The sequence below is a fragment of the Malus sylvestris genome, chromosome 12 (assembly GCF_916048215.2).
Source record: "Malus sylvestris chromosome 12, drMalSylv7.2, whole genome shotgun sequence".
Taxonomy (NCBI): domain Eukaryota; kingdom Viridiplantae; phylum Streptophyta; class Magnoliopsida; order Rosales; family Rosaceae; genus Malus; species Malus sylvestris.
In genome coordinates, this window is record NC_062271.1 from 19,069,468 (window position 1) to 19,087,871 (window position 18,404).

General features: G+C 38.4%; 2 protein-coding genes and 1 pseudogene across 2 annotated transcripts; all 3 read right to left on the reverse strand.

Annotated features, from left to right (window-relative positions):
• Positions 1 to 2,345: 2,345 nt before the first annotated feature.
• Positions 2,346 to 5,256, reverse strand: LOC126594447 (uncharacterized). Its single transcript, XM_050260765.1, has 3 exons — positions 4,981 to 5,256; positions 3,870 to 4,866; positions 2,346 to 3,777 (listed from the first exon to the last, which is right to left on the reverse strand). Exons 2-3 carry the CDS (start codon positions 3,924 to 3,926, stop codon positions 2,455 to 2,457), a joined length of 1,380 nt encoding a protein of 459 aa, XP_050116722.1. The 5' UTR covers positions 3,927 to 4,866; positions 4,981 to 5,256; the 3' UTR covers positions 2,346 to 2,454.
• On the reverse strand, positions 3,321 to 6,483 carry LOC126594448 (disease resistance protein RUN1-like; annotated as a pseudogene).
• On the reverse strand, positions 3,998 to 5,229 carry LOC126592213 (disease resistance-like protein DSC1). The gene is made up of 3 exons (XM_050257939.1): positions 4,981 to 5,229; positions 4,058 to 4,866; positions 3,998 to 4,016 (listed from the first exon to the last, which is right to left on the reverse strand). The coding sequence occupies exons 1-3, from the start codon at positions 5,227 to 5,229 to the stop codon at positions 3,998 to 4,000; spliced, it is 1,077 nt and encodes a 358-aa protein (XP_050113896.1).
• Positions 6,484 to 18,404: the final 11,921 nt, after the last annotated feature.

The following is an 18,404-nucleotide window of genomic DNA, read 5'->3' on the forward strand; positions in this document are numbered from 1 at the left end:
ACTCTAATGACCATTTATTGTAGTTTTTTTTTAATTAAACATTCGCACATTTAAAAAATTTCCCCACATGTACTTACATTTTCCATATTTATTTTAAATTAATATTCTTCTTTATCAATTACTGTTCTTAATTAAATTTAACCAAACACTTTTGAAATTCAGATTATTAACAATTTTTTTAATTAAAAAAAAGGGTTTGCATGACGTAATCGTCACTATTAACTAGAGTGACGACAGAGTTAAATCTTACGATAAATAAGCCTTTGTCCCTTAAAACTTTATGCGATGAAGGATCTCTTCGTCACTTTGTTCTTGCGGCACGAGAACCTTTGTCCCTCTAATCTTCATGCGACTAGTAATGTTTCGTCGTGAATATAGATATGCAACGAATAATCTTCGTCTCTATTCGTTTTACATGACGACCTCGTTCTTCATTGCGTAAGAAACCTTTGTTCCTTAAAACTTTATGCGACGAAGAATCTCTTCGTCGCTTCCGCCTTCCACCACGAAACCCTTTGTCCTTCTAATCTTCATGCGACGAGTTTAGTTTCGTCACGCCCACAGGTATATGCGACGAATTGTCTTCACCCCTATTAATTTGAAGTAACAACGTAGTTTTTCGTCGCGTATAATTGTTTTCGCAACGAAGTGTTTTCTTTTCATTTCGCAATACCTTTCTTACGAGCCTTACACGACCAACTTGGGGCGACGATGTTTTCGTCGTTTATAATTTTCGACAACGAATTTGTTATTTACGCAACAATTTCTTGTTTGTCGCGATAACTGTTTTATGTAGTAGTGAAATCTTATTCAAGTTAAAGGTGGGAGGTGAAGTAGTTATTTACAGGTAACAGAGACTTCTCCCTTTCAATCCTACTAAGTTGGAAGTGATAAGTTTCCTTCATATCTGATATGTTTTTACCTTCAACAAGATTTAGATATGAAAGAAACTTATCACTTCCAACTTGGTAGTTAATGTTATAAGCTCAAACCAAATTGAATTAATAGGTGCTAACCTCTTAAAAACTAGAAAGGAATTTGGCTAAAATGATTAGAAATCAAATCTCAATTGTTGAATTGGTCAAAATTCGATATCAACAATATAGCAATTACTTTTATTAGCACTTAAAAATCTTATTATACACTCTTTATAAGTGTAAACTTTTTCTTTCTAAATATAAAAATTTAGAAAGCACAATGAAATATTTGGAGTGTCATTAACACCACCCTAAAAAACGATTTAAAAAAAAACTTTATTATATAATAAAGCGTAAGTGAAACTTTTAAAGTAAAGAGTTTTTGAAGCTTTTTTTTCTCTTGTTTGGTTGTTTAAGATTGAACTGTTTTTAATTATTTAGTGAAAGTTATATTTGTAGGTCGTTTTACTTATTATTTAATGACATTTGTAAACTTACAGTCAGTTAGTCCTAAAGTTTTGATTTAAGTTATGGTTTTCTAGCATCAATATATTATACTACTTCTTTTGAAAAACTATCTTAAGGATGGACCATTTTATAAGTTTTGCATAGAGCTCCTGAAATCTAAAAAACGGCTTACAATATTATTTGACTATTTTAAAGTCTAGTCTCATGTGAGTCTATAATTGTATTGGATATTTCACTAAATTCAATTTGGACAAACAATTCATGTCAACTCCCAAATCTTATCCAAATAAAAAATAGAAGATGAATTAGGTATAGGGAGCTCTAATGAAAACCCCTTTCAAGTTCATGTGAAATGTCCATAATGAGTAAATTTTCTTCGTTAATTATTCTTTTGGCCATTATTCCAGGTCTCTCAATGATGTTTGCATTTTTATTTGATGCTTGATGCTACTGAGAGGGATTCTCCACTTGCTATATTATTGTCTTGTTTTTTATTTTTTGCATCATGTTGTCGATATTATGTAGCTTCTCTTTCGTCCTATTACTCCACTACTGTTCATTTCCTTTTTCTAGTCCTACTTGTTTTTCACCATCTTCTTTTAACTTGTGATAAGTTGTTGCAGTCTCTCATTTGAAATTTGTTAATTTTCTACAAGGATGATAGCGAATATTTATTTTACCATAAATATACATCTCATTATCTTCTGCCACCAATGACATTGGACGTTAGTAACGTTGTAGAGAAAAGGAAGGGTTTACTCTCTGGTCTACCAGATTTTAAGTGAAGAGGAATATTCCCATGCTCCTCTTGTAATTTCTTCGGCAACAACTCCAGCAAACTTCGATTCTTTATTTAGAGAGTCTTAGATTCGAATCGCAAGAATGTCTTAAATTCAAACTGCAGGAATGACAAGTTCAGTACTAATTTATTTCTTCATGTACCTTGGCATAAACACATCGTTGTACGAAAACAAATTTTCATTAAATCTTCTTAAAAAATGGATCGAGTGTTTGCAGTAAGATCCCAAGAACGAAATAAAAATAATTATTAAGATCAAGTTGTTTGAGCCTAAATTTGGGGCAAAGAAAGAGCTTGCGATGCTTCCTCAACTGGGCGGTCCTTCCACCGATTAAGTATAGCTTCAGCGGCGCCGGAAGCAATCTTATGCTGCAGCACAGCCGCACCAAGCGGGCCTACCAGATTGAGCCTTGTTGCAGCAGAAATGACATCTCTCATAGTAATAAACATGTACGCTCTTTGAGTAGTAGTGCTATCCAACCCTAGCAGTCCACATATAAGGCCAAATGCATGAGCATGGTGAAAAGAAACGTCCCCGGAACTTAAACAAGCTTCCATCGTAGATGTAACTGATGGTATTTCTGCGTACACAGCTGCGGCCACCCTCATTAGTTCCGTGCCTTTTGAAATCGACGCCTTTCTAACCACTTCATCCGTAGGCATTGCATCCAACATCTTATCGAGTTTGCGAGTGGTCTCTAGATTAGGTGATATTGTTGTAGAATACACAAACGGAAGGAGCAAGCTTCCTGTATTCTCCAACAGACGGATTATAAAGGTTTGTAGATCTTCGGGACTAGACACTACGCGAGCTTGGATAGCAGCCTTGAGACCAAAAGAATGAGTAAAACCGCCTGTTGGGAGGATGGAATCCAGCAGTTGCCATTGTGTCCACTGTAGAAAGGAGTCCGATGAAGCACGTTTGGTAATGTCCTCATTTATGCCCACAGAATGAGAAAAACCGTTAGAATGGACAAGTTGCCATTCCCTTTGATGTAATGTCATGTCCGAGGAAGTGTGTGTCACGTTATCATCGATCATGTTGATGACATCCTCCTCAACTGGAAAAATTGATGTAATAACAGTGGCACTTTCAGATTGTAGAGCTTGCACATCTTGCTTGTATATCAACCAGACTCCGCACTTCTTCACCTTCAAGCCTGGCCCTCTGGTTTCAAACAAGAACTCAATCTGACTGCAACTGTTATGCCAGTCCGTACCAAAGTATTTATCACGGGATACATAGAACATCCAAAGGTGATCCGAATCAACCTGGCAAAACTTTTCGCTAAAGCGAAAGGCAGGCTGTGTGCCACATACTTCTAATTGTTTTCCATTGTGTTTCAATCGACACACAAGATGATGTGTAGCATGGAAAGTTTTAAATTGAAATGTATCGTGTTCATCAACCACACAATGCTCGTCTAGTACAAAAACAGCACACAGAGCGTATCCCATGAATTTACTGTTATTCCAAAGTGGAAGTAGGTCTATGGTTAATGAACTCCCAACATTGCTTTGATGGCTGAACCACTTTGGAATTTCACTTCCAGGAATTGCAATTTGGAAAGTTTCTCTTGCACTAGAGGTTCCCTGTGTGAATCAAAATTCGAATGCTATTAACTGATATAAAAGTATCACACACAACTACACGAGAGAGAGAGAGAGAGAGAGAGAGATCTCACCTGATGAAGGAATTTCTTCAGCATTTCAAATGACATTAAGTAAACTTTGGTTGTCATTTAGTTTGAAGCAGTTGAGGAAATTAAAATATGATTTCTCCAATACATTGAGCTCGGATGTATTGAAAATTTCAAGGGACGAGCAACCATCTGCCCTCACATCCAATTTACTATTTGATGGGAGACCTGACAGCTCTGTAAGTCTCTTGCAGTTCTCGACGTTAATGTTCTCAAGCTTAACAAGGGATCGGATGCTTGATGGAAGACTAACAAAATTATTTCCGCTGAGATTCAACGCCACTAGTGAGGATAAGACCCCAAGACCATTGAGAAATGCTCCTTCCCGAAGTTTACAGTTACTTAGGTTCAGATCTGTTAAGTTGCACAGACCAAATGAAGGCGACCAGAAAGTCACTGGTTCTTTCTTCACTTTTTGCATCACTCCAAAATTAGGCACTTCTGTTTCAGCAGTTCCACTGTCATCATTCTTCTCCAAACACTCCACCTCCAACGTGCTTTCCTGCTCTTCGCCAAGTTTCAAGCATCCAGAAAGATTAAGATTTTTCAGAGACTTCAATCTGTTAATGGTGCTTGGAAGACAAACAAGATCCTTGCAGTTGCTTAGATCTAATGTAACAAGGCCACTAAGGTGTTCAATTGACTCCGGTATTGTTTCTATGGCAGTTTCATCGAGTTTAAGCACTGACAGAAGTTGCATATTTCCAAACTCAGGAACCTGCTTGACTTTTAAGCAGCCAGAAAAAATAAAAGTTTCAAGAGACTTCATTTCAATTTTTCCTGGCAGACTCGAGAGACTTTCGCAATCTTTAAGATTTAGGAGGGTCAGCTTTTTGAGAAGTCCAAGAGACGGATGAATTGCAACCAAGTTTTTACATCCTTCAAGATCTAAACTCTCAAGTTCCTGAACACCTGTGAAGTCTGGGGTCTCAGAAATGTGGTGAGAATGGCAGATTTTGATGAACTTCAACTTGGGAAAACGCTGTTCAATGCACACCACAAATATAGAGAAAAAATAAATTAATCCGCCAATGCTAAACATACAACTGAATTATTCATTGAAGAAATTATTGGCTGCTAACAAACATTCATATACCTTTATTCCCTTCCAAAGCTGATCAAGGTTGCTGTGGCACAAGTTAAGTTCAATCAGCTCATCTGGTTGGAAATATTGTGGGAGAGATCTTAAGGGATACCCAGTCCATTCGAGGAGTCTCAAGGATTCCGGAAGACAAGTGAGACCTTGGGAAAGATGCACATTATGAACTTGGAGAAAACGAAGTTGAGACAAATTTGAGAATGCTTCTGGATTCCAATGAGCCACTTCTAATTTAGGCAACTCCATAACTATCCCTTGAACTACGTTGGTTCCCTAATTATACAAAAGCAAGAATAAGTATAGTAAAGATTATTATACAAGGAAAGTAAATAGAGTATAGCTCTACCTTATTTTTTGTCAGCACATTGTGGATGTCTTCATGAGACCATAACCTACTACGTTTGCCTGGATCAGTAGCCGACTCTCACTAACTATTTGCCATCCCATTTCTTGTAGCAAACCATGCATCTCCAACTTGTTGCCGGAAAAAGTAACAAGAGATTTCTCAGAAAGAATAGTTAACCCAATCTCAGGGTAGAGCCTACAATAGTTTAGTATCTCGGTTACACGAACCCTATCCTTCCCTTTAAAAAAGCATGCAATATGTAGAAATATTTCTTTTTCTGTTTCCCTTAGTCCATCAAAACTAATGTGAAGAACATCCATGATACTTCTATCTGATGTATTCCTCAGCCTATCTATGGCACTTTTCCATTCGAGGATGCTTCTGCCACATAGAAAGGACCCTACGACAATGATAGCTAATGGAAGGCCACCAGCATACTGTACTATATCGCTGCAAAGACCCAAATAATCTTCACCGTGATCGCCCTTCTTAAACGCTTTTGAACTCAAAAGTTTAAGAGCCTCGTCATGGTCTAAGCCAGTGGCATTGTATATTCCATCAACAGCATGCACCTTCAACAAATGTTCATCTGTACTTGTTATGATAATTCTACTCCCTGGACCAAACCAGTCGCGACCTCCAGCCAATTTTTCTAATTGTGCTAATTGATCCACATCATCAACAACAAGAAGCACCTTGAGAAACGCTAGCCGTGTTTTTTATCATAGCAGCTCCTATATGCTCAACCTCTATGTTTCCAATTTTTTCCACCAGGATTTTGGAGAGAAGTTTTTCTTGTAAAGAAACTAGACCGTTTTTAGAAGTTTCATATCTAACATTGGAAAGAAAGCAGCTACGTTCATAGTGGTGACAAATTTGATCATAAACAGCTCGGGCAACTGTTGTCTTTCCAATTCCTCGCATCCCATGTATCCCTATAATGCGTACGCAGTCAGTCATCCATCCACAAATGTGATCTTGTAGTATTTTATCAATGCGAGATTCCATTCCTACCAAGCCCTCGTCCACAGTCGAAGATGCATACAATGAACGGTTTAGTACCCATGTGGCAACGGATTCTACAAGTTCTGCCTCCACCCTGAAATGAAGAAGAAAGAACATAGATATAACAGCATGATCAAATATGTATACAAAAGTACTTTGGAGGTTCCATACGAAAACCGATTGAAAATAGAGGGTGGACCAGCTCTCATGCAAGATTTTGTTTTGGTTGGTCAAACTTAGGCATTCATATACCCAGAGGGAATGCCATGCAAGGTATCTTCTTCTTGTATATTATGGGAGCAACCCAATTTGTGAAACTTTGATAATACCATAAAATACCCGTTTCCCCTATGAGAGTTTCAGAATAAGACAATATAAATAATTAATATTGTGCAGGTTACTACGGTCTAATGATATTTCTCTATGAGTCACACATATAGAAAGATAAGACTTCTTCAATAAGATTGTATTTCATTTCACAAATGTACAATTACACAGAAGAGAATATATATAGCATTTTGCTCTTTACAAATATACCCTTGACTACCTTAACTGAACTTGTAACCATTCTAACCAACTACAGTTAATAACAAACTAACCACATTTAACTTTTGCTAAACTATTTTACATCAACAGAAATGGAAGATTTATTATCTTCCTTAATACACCCCCTCAAGCGAGAGGAGGAATCAGAGTTGATGCCAACGGGAAGCTTGGAACACAGGTATCGAAACTGATTTTTAGACAAGGATTTTGTATGAAGATCAGCCAATTGATCAGCACTGCAAACAAACTGGACTTTGAGAAGATTGGCAAGAACCAGTTCGCGAATGTAATGATAATCAATCTCAACATGCTTAGTGCGAGCATGAAAAACAGGATTAGAGGCTAAAGAGATGGCGGAAATGTTATCACACCATAAGGTAGGCAGTTTGGGGAGAGGACAATGAAGATCACGAAGGATTTTACAAACCCAAGTGAGTTCTGCAGCTGTATGAGCCAAAGACCTATATTCGGCTTCGGTAGAAGAACAGGCGATAGTACTTTGTTTCTTGGCACTCCAGCTGATGAGGTTGGGACCAAGAAAGACAAAGTAGCCACTGGTTGAGCGCCGATCAAAAGGGCTGCCAGCCCAATCTGCATCAGAATATTCTGAGAGATCAACAAGACCCTTTGTAAACCATAATCCCTGAGAGACAGAACCTTTTAGAAAGCGAAGAACTCGTTTGGCAGCTTGAAAATGTTGTTCACGCGGAGCATGCATAAACTGACAGAGCTAATTGACAGCAAAAGCAAGGTCCGGTCGAGTCCACGTGAGATACTGAAGGCCTCCAACAAGGGAACGATACTCGGTGGGGTTTGGGAGAAGAGAACCAGTGTGATCCAGTTTATTGGAGCCAAGAGGTGTGCAACAAGGTTTTGCACCTTGCATATTTGTCCGTTGAAGAAGATCAAGCAAATATTTAGTTTGATGAAGAAATATCCCTTTAGAAGATCGCTGAACTTCCAGCCCCAAGAAATAGTGTAAAGGACCAAGATCCTTCACTGGAAACCGATTACTAAGCTGTTTAATGAATTGATGACAGAGATGAGAATCAGGGCCAATAACGAGAATATCATCCACGTAAACATGAACTATAACCAGCTGAGGACTATGAAGGACAAACAGAGATGCATCAGAAGAAGATTGATGGAACCCAAGATCATGTAGAGCTCGAAATAGTTTTTCAAACCAAGCTCTAGGGGCTTGCTTAAGACCATAAAGCGATTTTTGAAGTTTGCACACATGACTGGGGAAAAGAGGATCAATAAAACCCGGGGGTTGAAGCATGTAGACATCCTCTTTTAAATCACCATGAAGGAAGGCGTTGCTGATGTCTAACTGATTTAAAAACCAATTATGTTGAACAGCAAGACTAAGAAGGATTCGAATGGTAACCGGTTTAGCAACCGGACTGAAAGTCTCCTGGAAATCAATGCCCTGTTGTTGATGAAAGCCCTTGGCAACAAGCCGGGCCTTGTAACGATCCACAGTACCATCAGGTTTCTGCTTAACCCGAAACACCCACTTGCAGCCAACAATGTTCTGAGAAGAATTCGAAGGAACTAAGGACCAAGTGCCTGTAGACAGTAAGGCATTATATTCATCCTGTATAGCAGCTCGCCAATGAGAAAACTTAGATGCTTGGAGATAAGTACTGGGAACTGAATCCATGGCAACGGATAGAGGATGCTTAGTGGTTGTATAAGCCTTAGGTTTGTAGATGCCGGCTTTGGATCGGGTAACCATAGGATGAATATTGACCATAGAGGTAGAGACAGGTGGAGAAGCATCGGAATGCGGAGAAATAGCTGGAGATGGAGAAGTAGCTGGAGGTGGAGAAGCATCAGTAGTGGAAGGAGCAGCAGGAGGTGAAGAAGCATCAGGAGATGGAGACGCACCAGGATGAGTATACGTGCGAAAATAAAGATCCATCGAAGAAGAAGACACGGGAGAAACATCGTCAGAGCGAGAAGATTGAAGCTGCAGAGACTGAAAATGATAGACTGCTTCATTAAAAATTACGTGTCTGGAGATATAGACTCGGTTGTCAACCGGATCAAAGCACCGATAACCTTTGTGCTGAAGATTATAGCCCAAAAATACACAACTCTTGCTTTTAGCATCCAATTTACTGTGAACATAAGGTTTAAGCCATGGGAAACATTGGCAACCAAAGACTTTGAGTTTGGAATAATCCGGGTGCTGATGATATAAAATTGCCCAATGAGATTGCGAGTGACCAGAAATGGGAAGACGATTAATGAGATACAAGGCAGTAGAGAAAGCCTCGACCCAAAATACATAAGGAACATGAGAAGCAACAAGTAAGGTCCGGGCGGTCTCAACAAGATGTCGGTGTTTTCTCTCAGCACAGCCGTTTTGTTCAGGCGTGTGTGGACAACTTTATTGATGAAAAATACCATGCTCATTAAGAAAAGATGCAAAAGAATGACCAGTGAATTCACCCCCTGAATCTGAACGCAACACTTTGATTTTATTACCAAGCAAATTTTCTACATAATTCTTGAAAACAACAAACGTAGAAAATACATCCGACTTTGCCTTCAAAGGGAAAAACCAGCTGTATTTGCTAAAGTCATCAACAAGAAGTAAGTAATATCGGAAACCACTGCTAGATGTAACAGAAGCAGCTCCCAACAAATCACAGTGTAAAAGTTGAAGACTGTGAGTAGTTGCTGAATAAGACAGGCCAAAAGGAAGCTTGTGGTTCTTTGCCAATGCACAATCGGAACAGAAAAAATCAACGGTAGACCGACCTTGGACGGCAAGAGTAGTAGTAGACATTACCCGACGAAAAATGGCAGAAGATGGATGACCCAATCGCCTGTGCCATACCTTTACTGGAGCTTTGATACTGACAAAGGCTGATGCATCAAGTGAAGGAGAAACTTTACCAGAAACGAAACTAGAAGATGTAGTAGACTGCAAAGGATAGAAGCCATCTTTAACGGAACCCCGCAAAAGCGTCTTCCCCGTGGAACGATCCTTAACAACGGAGCCATTAGAATCAAGAGTCAATGAACAATAATTGTCCCGGAGAAATTGAAAGGCAGACAGCAAATTGTGTTGCATATGAGGAACATGAAGAACATTAGACAATGTAAAGGAAGAAGTAGGGGTGCATAATGTAGATGAACCAACATGGGAAATGGGAAGACCTTTACCATCACCGATGTAAACCTTGTCTTCACCAGTGTAGGGAGTAAGAGAGGTGATATTTGATATGTCATTAGTAATGTGCGAGGTTGCTCCTGGGTCAATTAACCAAGTAGGAGAGGACTTGGCATCGGAACGGGCACACATTGCCTAAAGTTTGGCAGGGGGGATTCGACCACAGATATCAGGATTCATCCGGTCAAAGCAGTCAAGCGCTTCATGACTGGAGCTACCACAAATCTGACAAGGAGCCCGAGGACCAGAGGAAGAACCACGATGGAAACCACCAGTGAAAAAGGTACCACGATTAAAACCACCAGTGAAAGAATTACCACGATGAAAGCCTCGATTACCACGATTTTGCTTCCCACGATTGGAATTGTAACGAAAAGAGTGCTGAAGGGGTTGATTATGAGCAACATACACCTGTGGAGGGGTGGGAAGAAGTGGAGGTTGAGCCTGAATCGATAAGGCATGAAATGGTTCAGACATACCAGAAGAGACAACTTTCTTGCGACGATTCAGATAAAGCTCTTTGGTAAGGAGCAAGCCATGTAGTTCATCCAAAGATGTAGACGATAACCGAAGCATGATTGAGTCGGTGAAAGATTCAAATTCATCAGGAAGACCAGCCAGAGTAGCAGCAATGAGATCGCGATCAGAAATTAAGGCTCCAGCAGCAGTGAGAGAATCGGAGATCTCTTTGAGTTCTTGCAAATAATCAGACATGGATCGAGAACCTTTCTGAACAATTTGAAGGCGAGAACGAAGCTGATGAACATGTGCATCAGAGATACCCCCAAATCGTTGTTTGAGCTTAAGCCACAGATCTCGAGAAGACGAAACACCAACTGTGACAGGAATCACCTCTTCAGACAACGTGGAATTAAACCAGATCAGAAGATTCTGATCTTTCTCATACCAAATTTCGAAAGCCGGATTAAGAGTACGATCAGGCAGAAGAGGAGCAGGACAGGGTTCGGTGCCATCGACGATACCAAGAAGACGATAACGTCGAAGAATTGGAGCAAACAGAGCACACCACGGCAGATAATTGGTCCTCTTGAGCTTTATTGGCACCATACTGCCAATATTTTGGATCGTGAGAGGAATACAAAGAGGAATTAGGGTTCGAAGATGACCTAGGGTTAGAAGAGGGATTGGTAACAGGCACCGACTCGAAGTCGCCATGAAAACAGATCAAGATCAACAAGTTGCAGAACAAAAAACGCCACAGAGAACAAATCGAGATACATATCAGAAGATCGGAGGGGAAGAGAAGAGGATCGAGAGGAGCCGTGAGGCGACTAGCGATGAGACCATATAGAAAGATAAGACTTCTTCAATAAGATTGTATTTCATTTCACAAATGTACAATTACACAGAAGAGAATATATATAGCATTTTGCTCTTTACAAATATACCCTTGACTACCTTAACTGAACTTGTAACCATTCTAACCAACTACAGTTAATAACAAACTAACCACATTTAACTTTTGCTAAACTATTTTACATCAACAGAAATGGAAGATTTATTATCTTCCTTAATAACACATTGATGGGAGAAGAGATTTTGCATGAGTTGTTTATAAGAGGTTGGGCTACTCCTCATATTGCCAATTAGTTTTGTGGTGGAGAACCTTCATTACTAATGTGTGCTAACCTCTAAAAAACTAGAAAGGAATTTGGCTAAAATGATTAGAAACAAATTTCAATTGTTGAACCAGTCAAAATTAGATATCAACAATATATCAATCAGATATCGACAAGGAGTAATGCTAGGGAGACTAAATTTATAGACTAAACTTTGTAAACTAAATGACATAGAAGTTGATGATTGAATTATTACTTAAACGTTGATAAACGTGCTTATTTCCTATTGGTGACACATCATTTAATTTGCAAATTTAGTTTACAAATTTAATCTTCCTAGCATTACTCATTGACAAGCTACTGAAAACTGGTTCATTTCAACAATTGAAATCCAAAAATTGATAATTTAGGCAATGGCAAATCAGTCAACACACTAGCCAAAAATGCATAATACCAAACTATGATATTTAACTGTGTGCAAAATACTTAACAATGTTGTAAATCCCAGCCCTTAAGACCAGCCACCTCTCTCAAAGCAGCCCTCCACCGGTTTATGTTGTTCCTATATGTTGTAAATCCCAGCCCTTAAGACCAGCCACCTCTCTCAAAGCAGCCCTCCACCGGTTTATGTTGTTCCTATCCTCAGAATAAACTTCTTCATGCTCCGTTACATTCCTCACGGCCAGCAAGAACCTTCCCGTTTGGTGGCGCACCTCAGACGGATCCACGTTGTGAAAGATTGGCACGACTTCTTGCCCCATGTCTTTTCTGCATTGCATAATCTTGACAAGCTCATTCAAACACCACGATGAATTGGCATAGTTTGGTGAAAGAATGACAAGGGCAAGCTTTGACTCCTCAATTGCTTTCAGAAGTGCTGTGGAAATGGATTTTCCGTGCTCAAGCCTTTCGTCATCTTTGAAGGTCAGAATTCCTTTATTATGTAATGCAGTGTACATATGGCTGACGAAACTCTTGCGGGTGTCTTCCCCTCGGAAACTTAGAAAAACTTCGTATTTCCATTGACGGGCAGGAGAAGAAGAAGACACTGCGGCGGCATTCGTGGCAAGCTGCATCTCATCACCAATAAGTTGTCGCCGTAGCAGTCTCCATACTCATACCATCATTAAAAATTCACCTCCACAATCCAAACTCACAAACCCTGCTTCAAATTACATAAGTATTTACAAAAGCATCAAGGAATTTGAACAAATTAAGTAAAACTAAGGCATGGGTTTAATTAAAAATTAGTGAATTCATTAAAACTTAAGCTGACTTTTCACTTCTAAAGTAATTTTCATACAATTTATGAACAGGATTTTTCTAAGAACTAATCGAACAAGCTAAAAATGTACTAAAAATATTAAAAAAATACATGCTTTTTAGCAGAATTGATGAGATTCAATCAGTTCAATGAAGAAAAATACTACAAAATGAAATCATGAGATTCAATCAGTTCAATGAAGAAAAATACTCCAAAAATAAATCATGTAAAGAAAAACTAAAAAATGTAGGGAAGGGTACCTGCCATTTTGAGCATAGGGAAACCTCCATGGCGGTGTGAAAAACGGGAAGAGAGAGAGAGAGAGAGAAAGACCATAAAAATGTCTCCGGGGAAAAACTCAAAATAGGTATAGTCAGTCTGAATCTCCTTCAACTTGAGTTAAGTTAGTCTGAATCTCCTTCAACTTGAATTAAGTTAGTTTGAATCTCCTTCAACTTGAATTAAGTTAGTTTGAATATCCTTCAACTTGAATTAAGGTAGTCTGAATCTCCTTCAACTTGAATTAAGTTCGTCTGAATCTCCTTCAACTTGAACTAAGATATACTAAGTGGGACAGACTAGTGGATTTAACTAATTCTTAAAATTCTGACATTATGTTGTAGTACATGTACCTTAGACCATCTCCAAGAAGATGTCAAATTTTAAGTGAAATGCCACATGATAAAATTTGAAGGCAGATAAAAGCTTCAACTGATATGCCAATTCTATGTGGATGAACATATCTATTGTGTGCTGCCAATTTTGACACATCATTAAATCTGTTGTCAAATTATTTTTTAAGAGAAAATGATAGCTTTATTCATTACTAAACTCGTCAAGAGACCAAGACTTGGTTGAGTACTGATAGAATTTTTAGGTACCTGCGCAAAGAGGTTAAAATCACACAAAATACTTGCAAGAGAATAAGATTGTTGCAGGATAAACAGCTTAAGCAAGGTCGTTTTCCGCAATGATTATTTAAAACAATTTATGAAAAACCAAAATTTTAGTTAATTATTTAAAAACAAAAATAGAAAAAGGGTGATTTAATTACCTAAATTTAGAAAAACGAAATTAATTAAAAAGGCTATTAAAATCTGCAATTTTTAGAGAAAGAAAAAGGAAACAATTTTTAGAATTCAAAATGAGAAAATATTAGGGTTCCACTGTCACCCTAATAATCCTACGTAGTTTTTCTAATTCCTTATGAATTACACATGCATATTTTGAAGGTTAGGTTTTCCTAAAGTATACCCTACTTGGAACCTCCAACATAGAACGTATATCTAACATGCAACCCGTCTGTGGCATCCAGTTCGAATATGAACATGCAAGACTCATTAAGTTTTGTGAAAACCTTTAGAAAAACCGTATAACTCCTAAGAAGTGTCGTCCATCCTAAGTAGCTACACATGTTAACCATAAGAAGCCTCAGTCAATTTAGAGACAACCCTCCACCAAAATTGCATCAAATTACTTTTCTAAATATCCTAATAGTCGCGAATCACTAAGACAAATAGATAGTTTAAAGTATAGTAATTAACAATCCAAAACTTGCATGCATAAATTCATAAGAAAATTAAAAAGAGACTACATATTCTTGCTAAGAATCATGGCCTCACCCTAGCAAAGAGAATTAGTTACGGATATTCATAATTAAAATCAAAAGAATTGTATTGAAATAGAAAAAGAATGAAAACACCTTGTAGAATAAAGTTTGAAAATCTCTAAGCTCTAGCCAAAATCTTCTTCTCAAATCTTGCGTACGTCCTCAAGAAACCCTAAGGGTTATTTTGGTATTGCTGTGCTTTGAAAAAAATCTGCTGTGAGAATAAGCGGCGGTGAAATAAATCAGCAGAGTGTTTGGTAAACTTTTTTGTAAAAGTGCTTTTGAAAAGAAAAAAAAAATAATCTGATAGTGGGTCTTTTCATTAAAGGAGCATTGTAGCTCCATGTGCTTTGAAAAAAAAGCCAGTTTTTCAAAGCTACAAATAGCAGTTTCAGCTTTTTCCTTTGATTTCAGCTTATTCTCACAGCAGCTTCCAAAATAAGCCCTTTTTTTCAATTTACCAAACACCTAAAACCCTAACAGTTTTATTTCATGGGTGCTTTTTTTTTTAAGCACCTCACTCCCAAACCACCCATAAGTCTGCCAAAAGGCTTATTTATACTACTCTAAATAAAATCCTCCTAGTAAAAGGTCTTAGAATAAGACTAGGAAACTAAATAAATTGAAATAAAAAAGGAAACATAATCTTAAATTGACTTGGTAAATTCGGCTAAAAATCTGCACATCCACGTTTTGGACCCATATCAGCTCCAAAACTTGCCCACAATAGCTGTATCTATAGCTTGAACTATTCTAAACACATCTCTAGAAGGCCATGAACCCATCTGAGGCCATCTTGGGCTCCAAAAAAGCAATTTAAGCCCAGAAACGTCACTTTCCAATAACACGCACTGCTCCTTCATTTAATCGCCAGAAAATAACTGCTTGGTAGAAAAATCCCAAATTTTGATACATATAAGCCAAGAGACACATGAACGTCCTCCAATTTAAATCACTCCAAAATTCATCTGTTTGATCATATTTCGATCCAGAGGAAGTCGAATGTCCTATATTGAAAATATAAAGCAAAATATCAAAATTCTACCAAAATAATTACCAAATTATACTAAGAACAGGATAAAATATATAACATAATATTGACTCATCAAGTACATCCCTAGTGACGTCAGGGAGTTCCTCAAATCAAAATAATGAATCACGACTATATAAACTTGACTTAGAGAGGCAATGGGCCATCTTTTTACAACCTCTCGAGACATACAAAATAGTATGGCCTTCAAATCGAGCCATCATCTCATGGATATCCCTGGCAATAAAACTGAGAATAGAAAGATCCATATACCTATCCATACATGCCGCCATCACTTCCATTGAATCCGTCTCCTCCACAATATGTGTGGACCCCAGTGTTTTCACAAGTTGCAAGCCCTCCCTAACAACAAAGAGTTCCACTTGCTTGACCGATGCAATGCCCTGGAAACTCCACACCCCCGCCACCCTGAATCCTTTTCCTTCCCTGCAGATCACCCCTCCAGCACTCCTAACTCAATCTTTCAGTTTCACAATGCCATCAACGTTCAGTTTAAACCACTGATCACTAAATGATGACCACAGCTGTTTTGGCTCCTCCACTTGGCTAGGTTGGTTGGCCACCTGGAAACCATACAGCCAGCTGAGCGTTCTTTGAACCACCTTTAAAGGCTCGAAGAAATGCCCATCCCATACCACACCATTCATTTCTTTCCACAAGGCTCAAATCATCATTAGTACTACCTCAAAATCCACATGTTTGTTCTCGCAAATCTGGAATAACCACTTCTTTGAAGAGACATCATGGCTTCAGAATGTCCCCATACCCACTGGTGCAGTGAACCACACTGCACGAGAGAAATTATAATCCCTTAGAACATGATGTGCAGTCTTTTCAACCGCACCACACCTCGGGCATGAAGTTTCAAGCATAACTCCCTCTTTATCAGGTTGGTCCTTGTTGGGAGAGTATCCATACAAACCCTACGCCCGCAGGATTTAACTTTTACCGACGCTCGTGCTTTCCAAATAGCCTGCCACAGACCACCTTAAGCTCATCCATTATTCGATGAAGAAGAAGCCAATAAAACTGGAGCAACATCACTTCTTATTGCCACTTTATAAGCACTTTTGACAGAGAACAACCCTTTCTTATCATAATGCCACATCAACCTATCAGGCAGCCTTCAAAAACTAAGAGGGATCAAACAAATATAATGAACCTCTTCCTTTGCAAACAGTTGGTGCAACAAATCAATCTTCCAACACATATCCTCTATGGAGATTATATTCTTCACCATCAGCTCTCCAAAAGTAGGAGTTGCCGGTGTAAGAATTTTAAATGTAAAAGGTCTAGGTAACCATATATCCTTCCATATTCGAACAACTTCACCATTACCAATAGCCCATCTTAAACCATGCTCAAACATAAACATGACTGCATAATACTCTTCCATGCATATGAAGCAATAGGTAGGCAATGACATTCCAAAAATTACCATTTGGGAAGTATTTCGCTCTCAAAACTCTACCAACTAAAGAGTTTAGGTTATGAATCAACCTCCACCCTTGTTTCGCAAGGAGGCTAAGTTCAAAGCATAAAGGTCCCGAAAGCCTAACCCACCCTTATACTTAGGCCGACATTGTTGAAGTGTAAATTGAAGAACTGATTTGAGGAAGATTACAAGGTTTAATTAGTGTAATGTTTCATATCATAGGCTGAGCTTATGTGATAAATGTAATTATTTTGTTAAGTTTCATAGGGCTTGATGAGTGACAAGTATTCTAATCTTAGTGTAGTATGGGATGGATGGTTGAGATTGAAACTTGAGTTGTAACACTGTTTCCTCTAACGATTATATTTTGTCTTGCATGAGCTCATATGCTCAGCGTGAGAAATCAATGAAAATGGATGCAAAGTCATATTCTATGTGACTTATGATTGCCTCATTCCCTTTTTCGAAGTCCTTTGCATATTCCTCCATAGATATCATCCTCATTCTTCCATAATTTGTATCAAAAAATCTTTCTCTAACGTGGCCCTAGAGCCTAGTTGGGTTTGAATATTTTTGGGCATTGTATCTGTGAAGAATCAAGCTCTATTTCACAGCAAACGCTCATTGCAGTGATTCGAGTTCATATCAACGATCCAAGTCTAACATGGCTAGATCCGTAGAAAGAGAACTTAAGCGGCAGTTTTCAATGGTGAGAATTTTTATTTCTTGCAAATCAAAATGAAAACCATTTTCCGGTCACATATGCTGTGGAATTGGTTGAAAAGGGATTTAATACTTAGGCGAAGAAGGAGGATAGCTCACAGAAGCTGAGAAGAAGCTGAGAAGAAGTTCATACGAGACCCGATGGATCTGTCTCCATCATCCAATCCAAGAACCTCGATCTCATCAAGATCCGAGGAATTTATTCAGAGATGGGGTTGGGGAGAGAGACATGTGAGAGCTTGAAGAACAACCTATCAAAGACGGCGTTGAGGGGAGTAATGCAATGGGCATAGCCACATCGTCAGAGTACAGACTTGCTCCAATGGCAGTTGCCATGTCGGCTAGATGAAGAGGAAAGAGGAAATTAAAATTAAAAAATGAAGAAGGGGCAGAGAAAAAAAATAAAAGACAGAAAATTGGGGAGTGAGGGGAGAGTCGAGAGACTTCTACAGAGATTATTAATAAATGAAGATGGATAAAAAAAAGATAGGAGACTTCTAGAGAGACTATTAATAAATAAAATTATTATTATTTTACATTTAACATCATACTCATTTTATACCCTTTTTAGTCATTTCACATAGTCATAGCTGTTTTACATAAAAGTTTACCAAACACTATCATACTGCTTTTTTTTTTTCAAAAACACTTTTACAAAAAAAGTTTACCAAA

Excerpts from the sequence above, each read along its gene's own strand:
- LOC126594447 (XM_050260765.1), bottom strand. The coding sequence starts at position 3,926 with ATGACAACCAAAGTTTACTTAATGTCATTTGAAATGCTGAAGAAATTC. Across the intron at positions 3,778-3,869 it reads TGAAGAAATTCCTTCATCAG|GGAACCTCTAGTGCAAGAGA; the intron begins GTGAGATCTCTC and ends TGATTCACACAG.
- LOC126592213 (XM_050257939.1), bottom strand. The coding sequence starts at position 5,229 with ATGGAGTTGCCTAAATTAGAAGTGGCTCATTGGAATCCAGAAGCATTC. Across the intron at positions 4,867-4,980 it reads AGCTTTGGAAGGGAATAAAG|CGTTTTCCCAAGTTGAAGTT; the intron begins GTATATGAATGT and ends TGCATTGAACAG.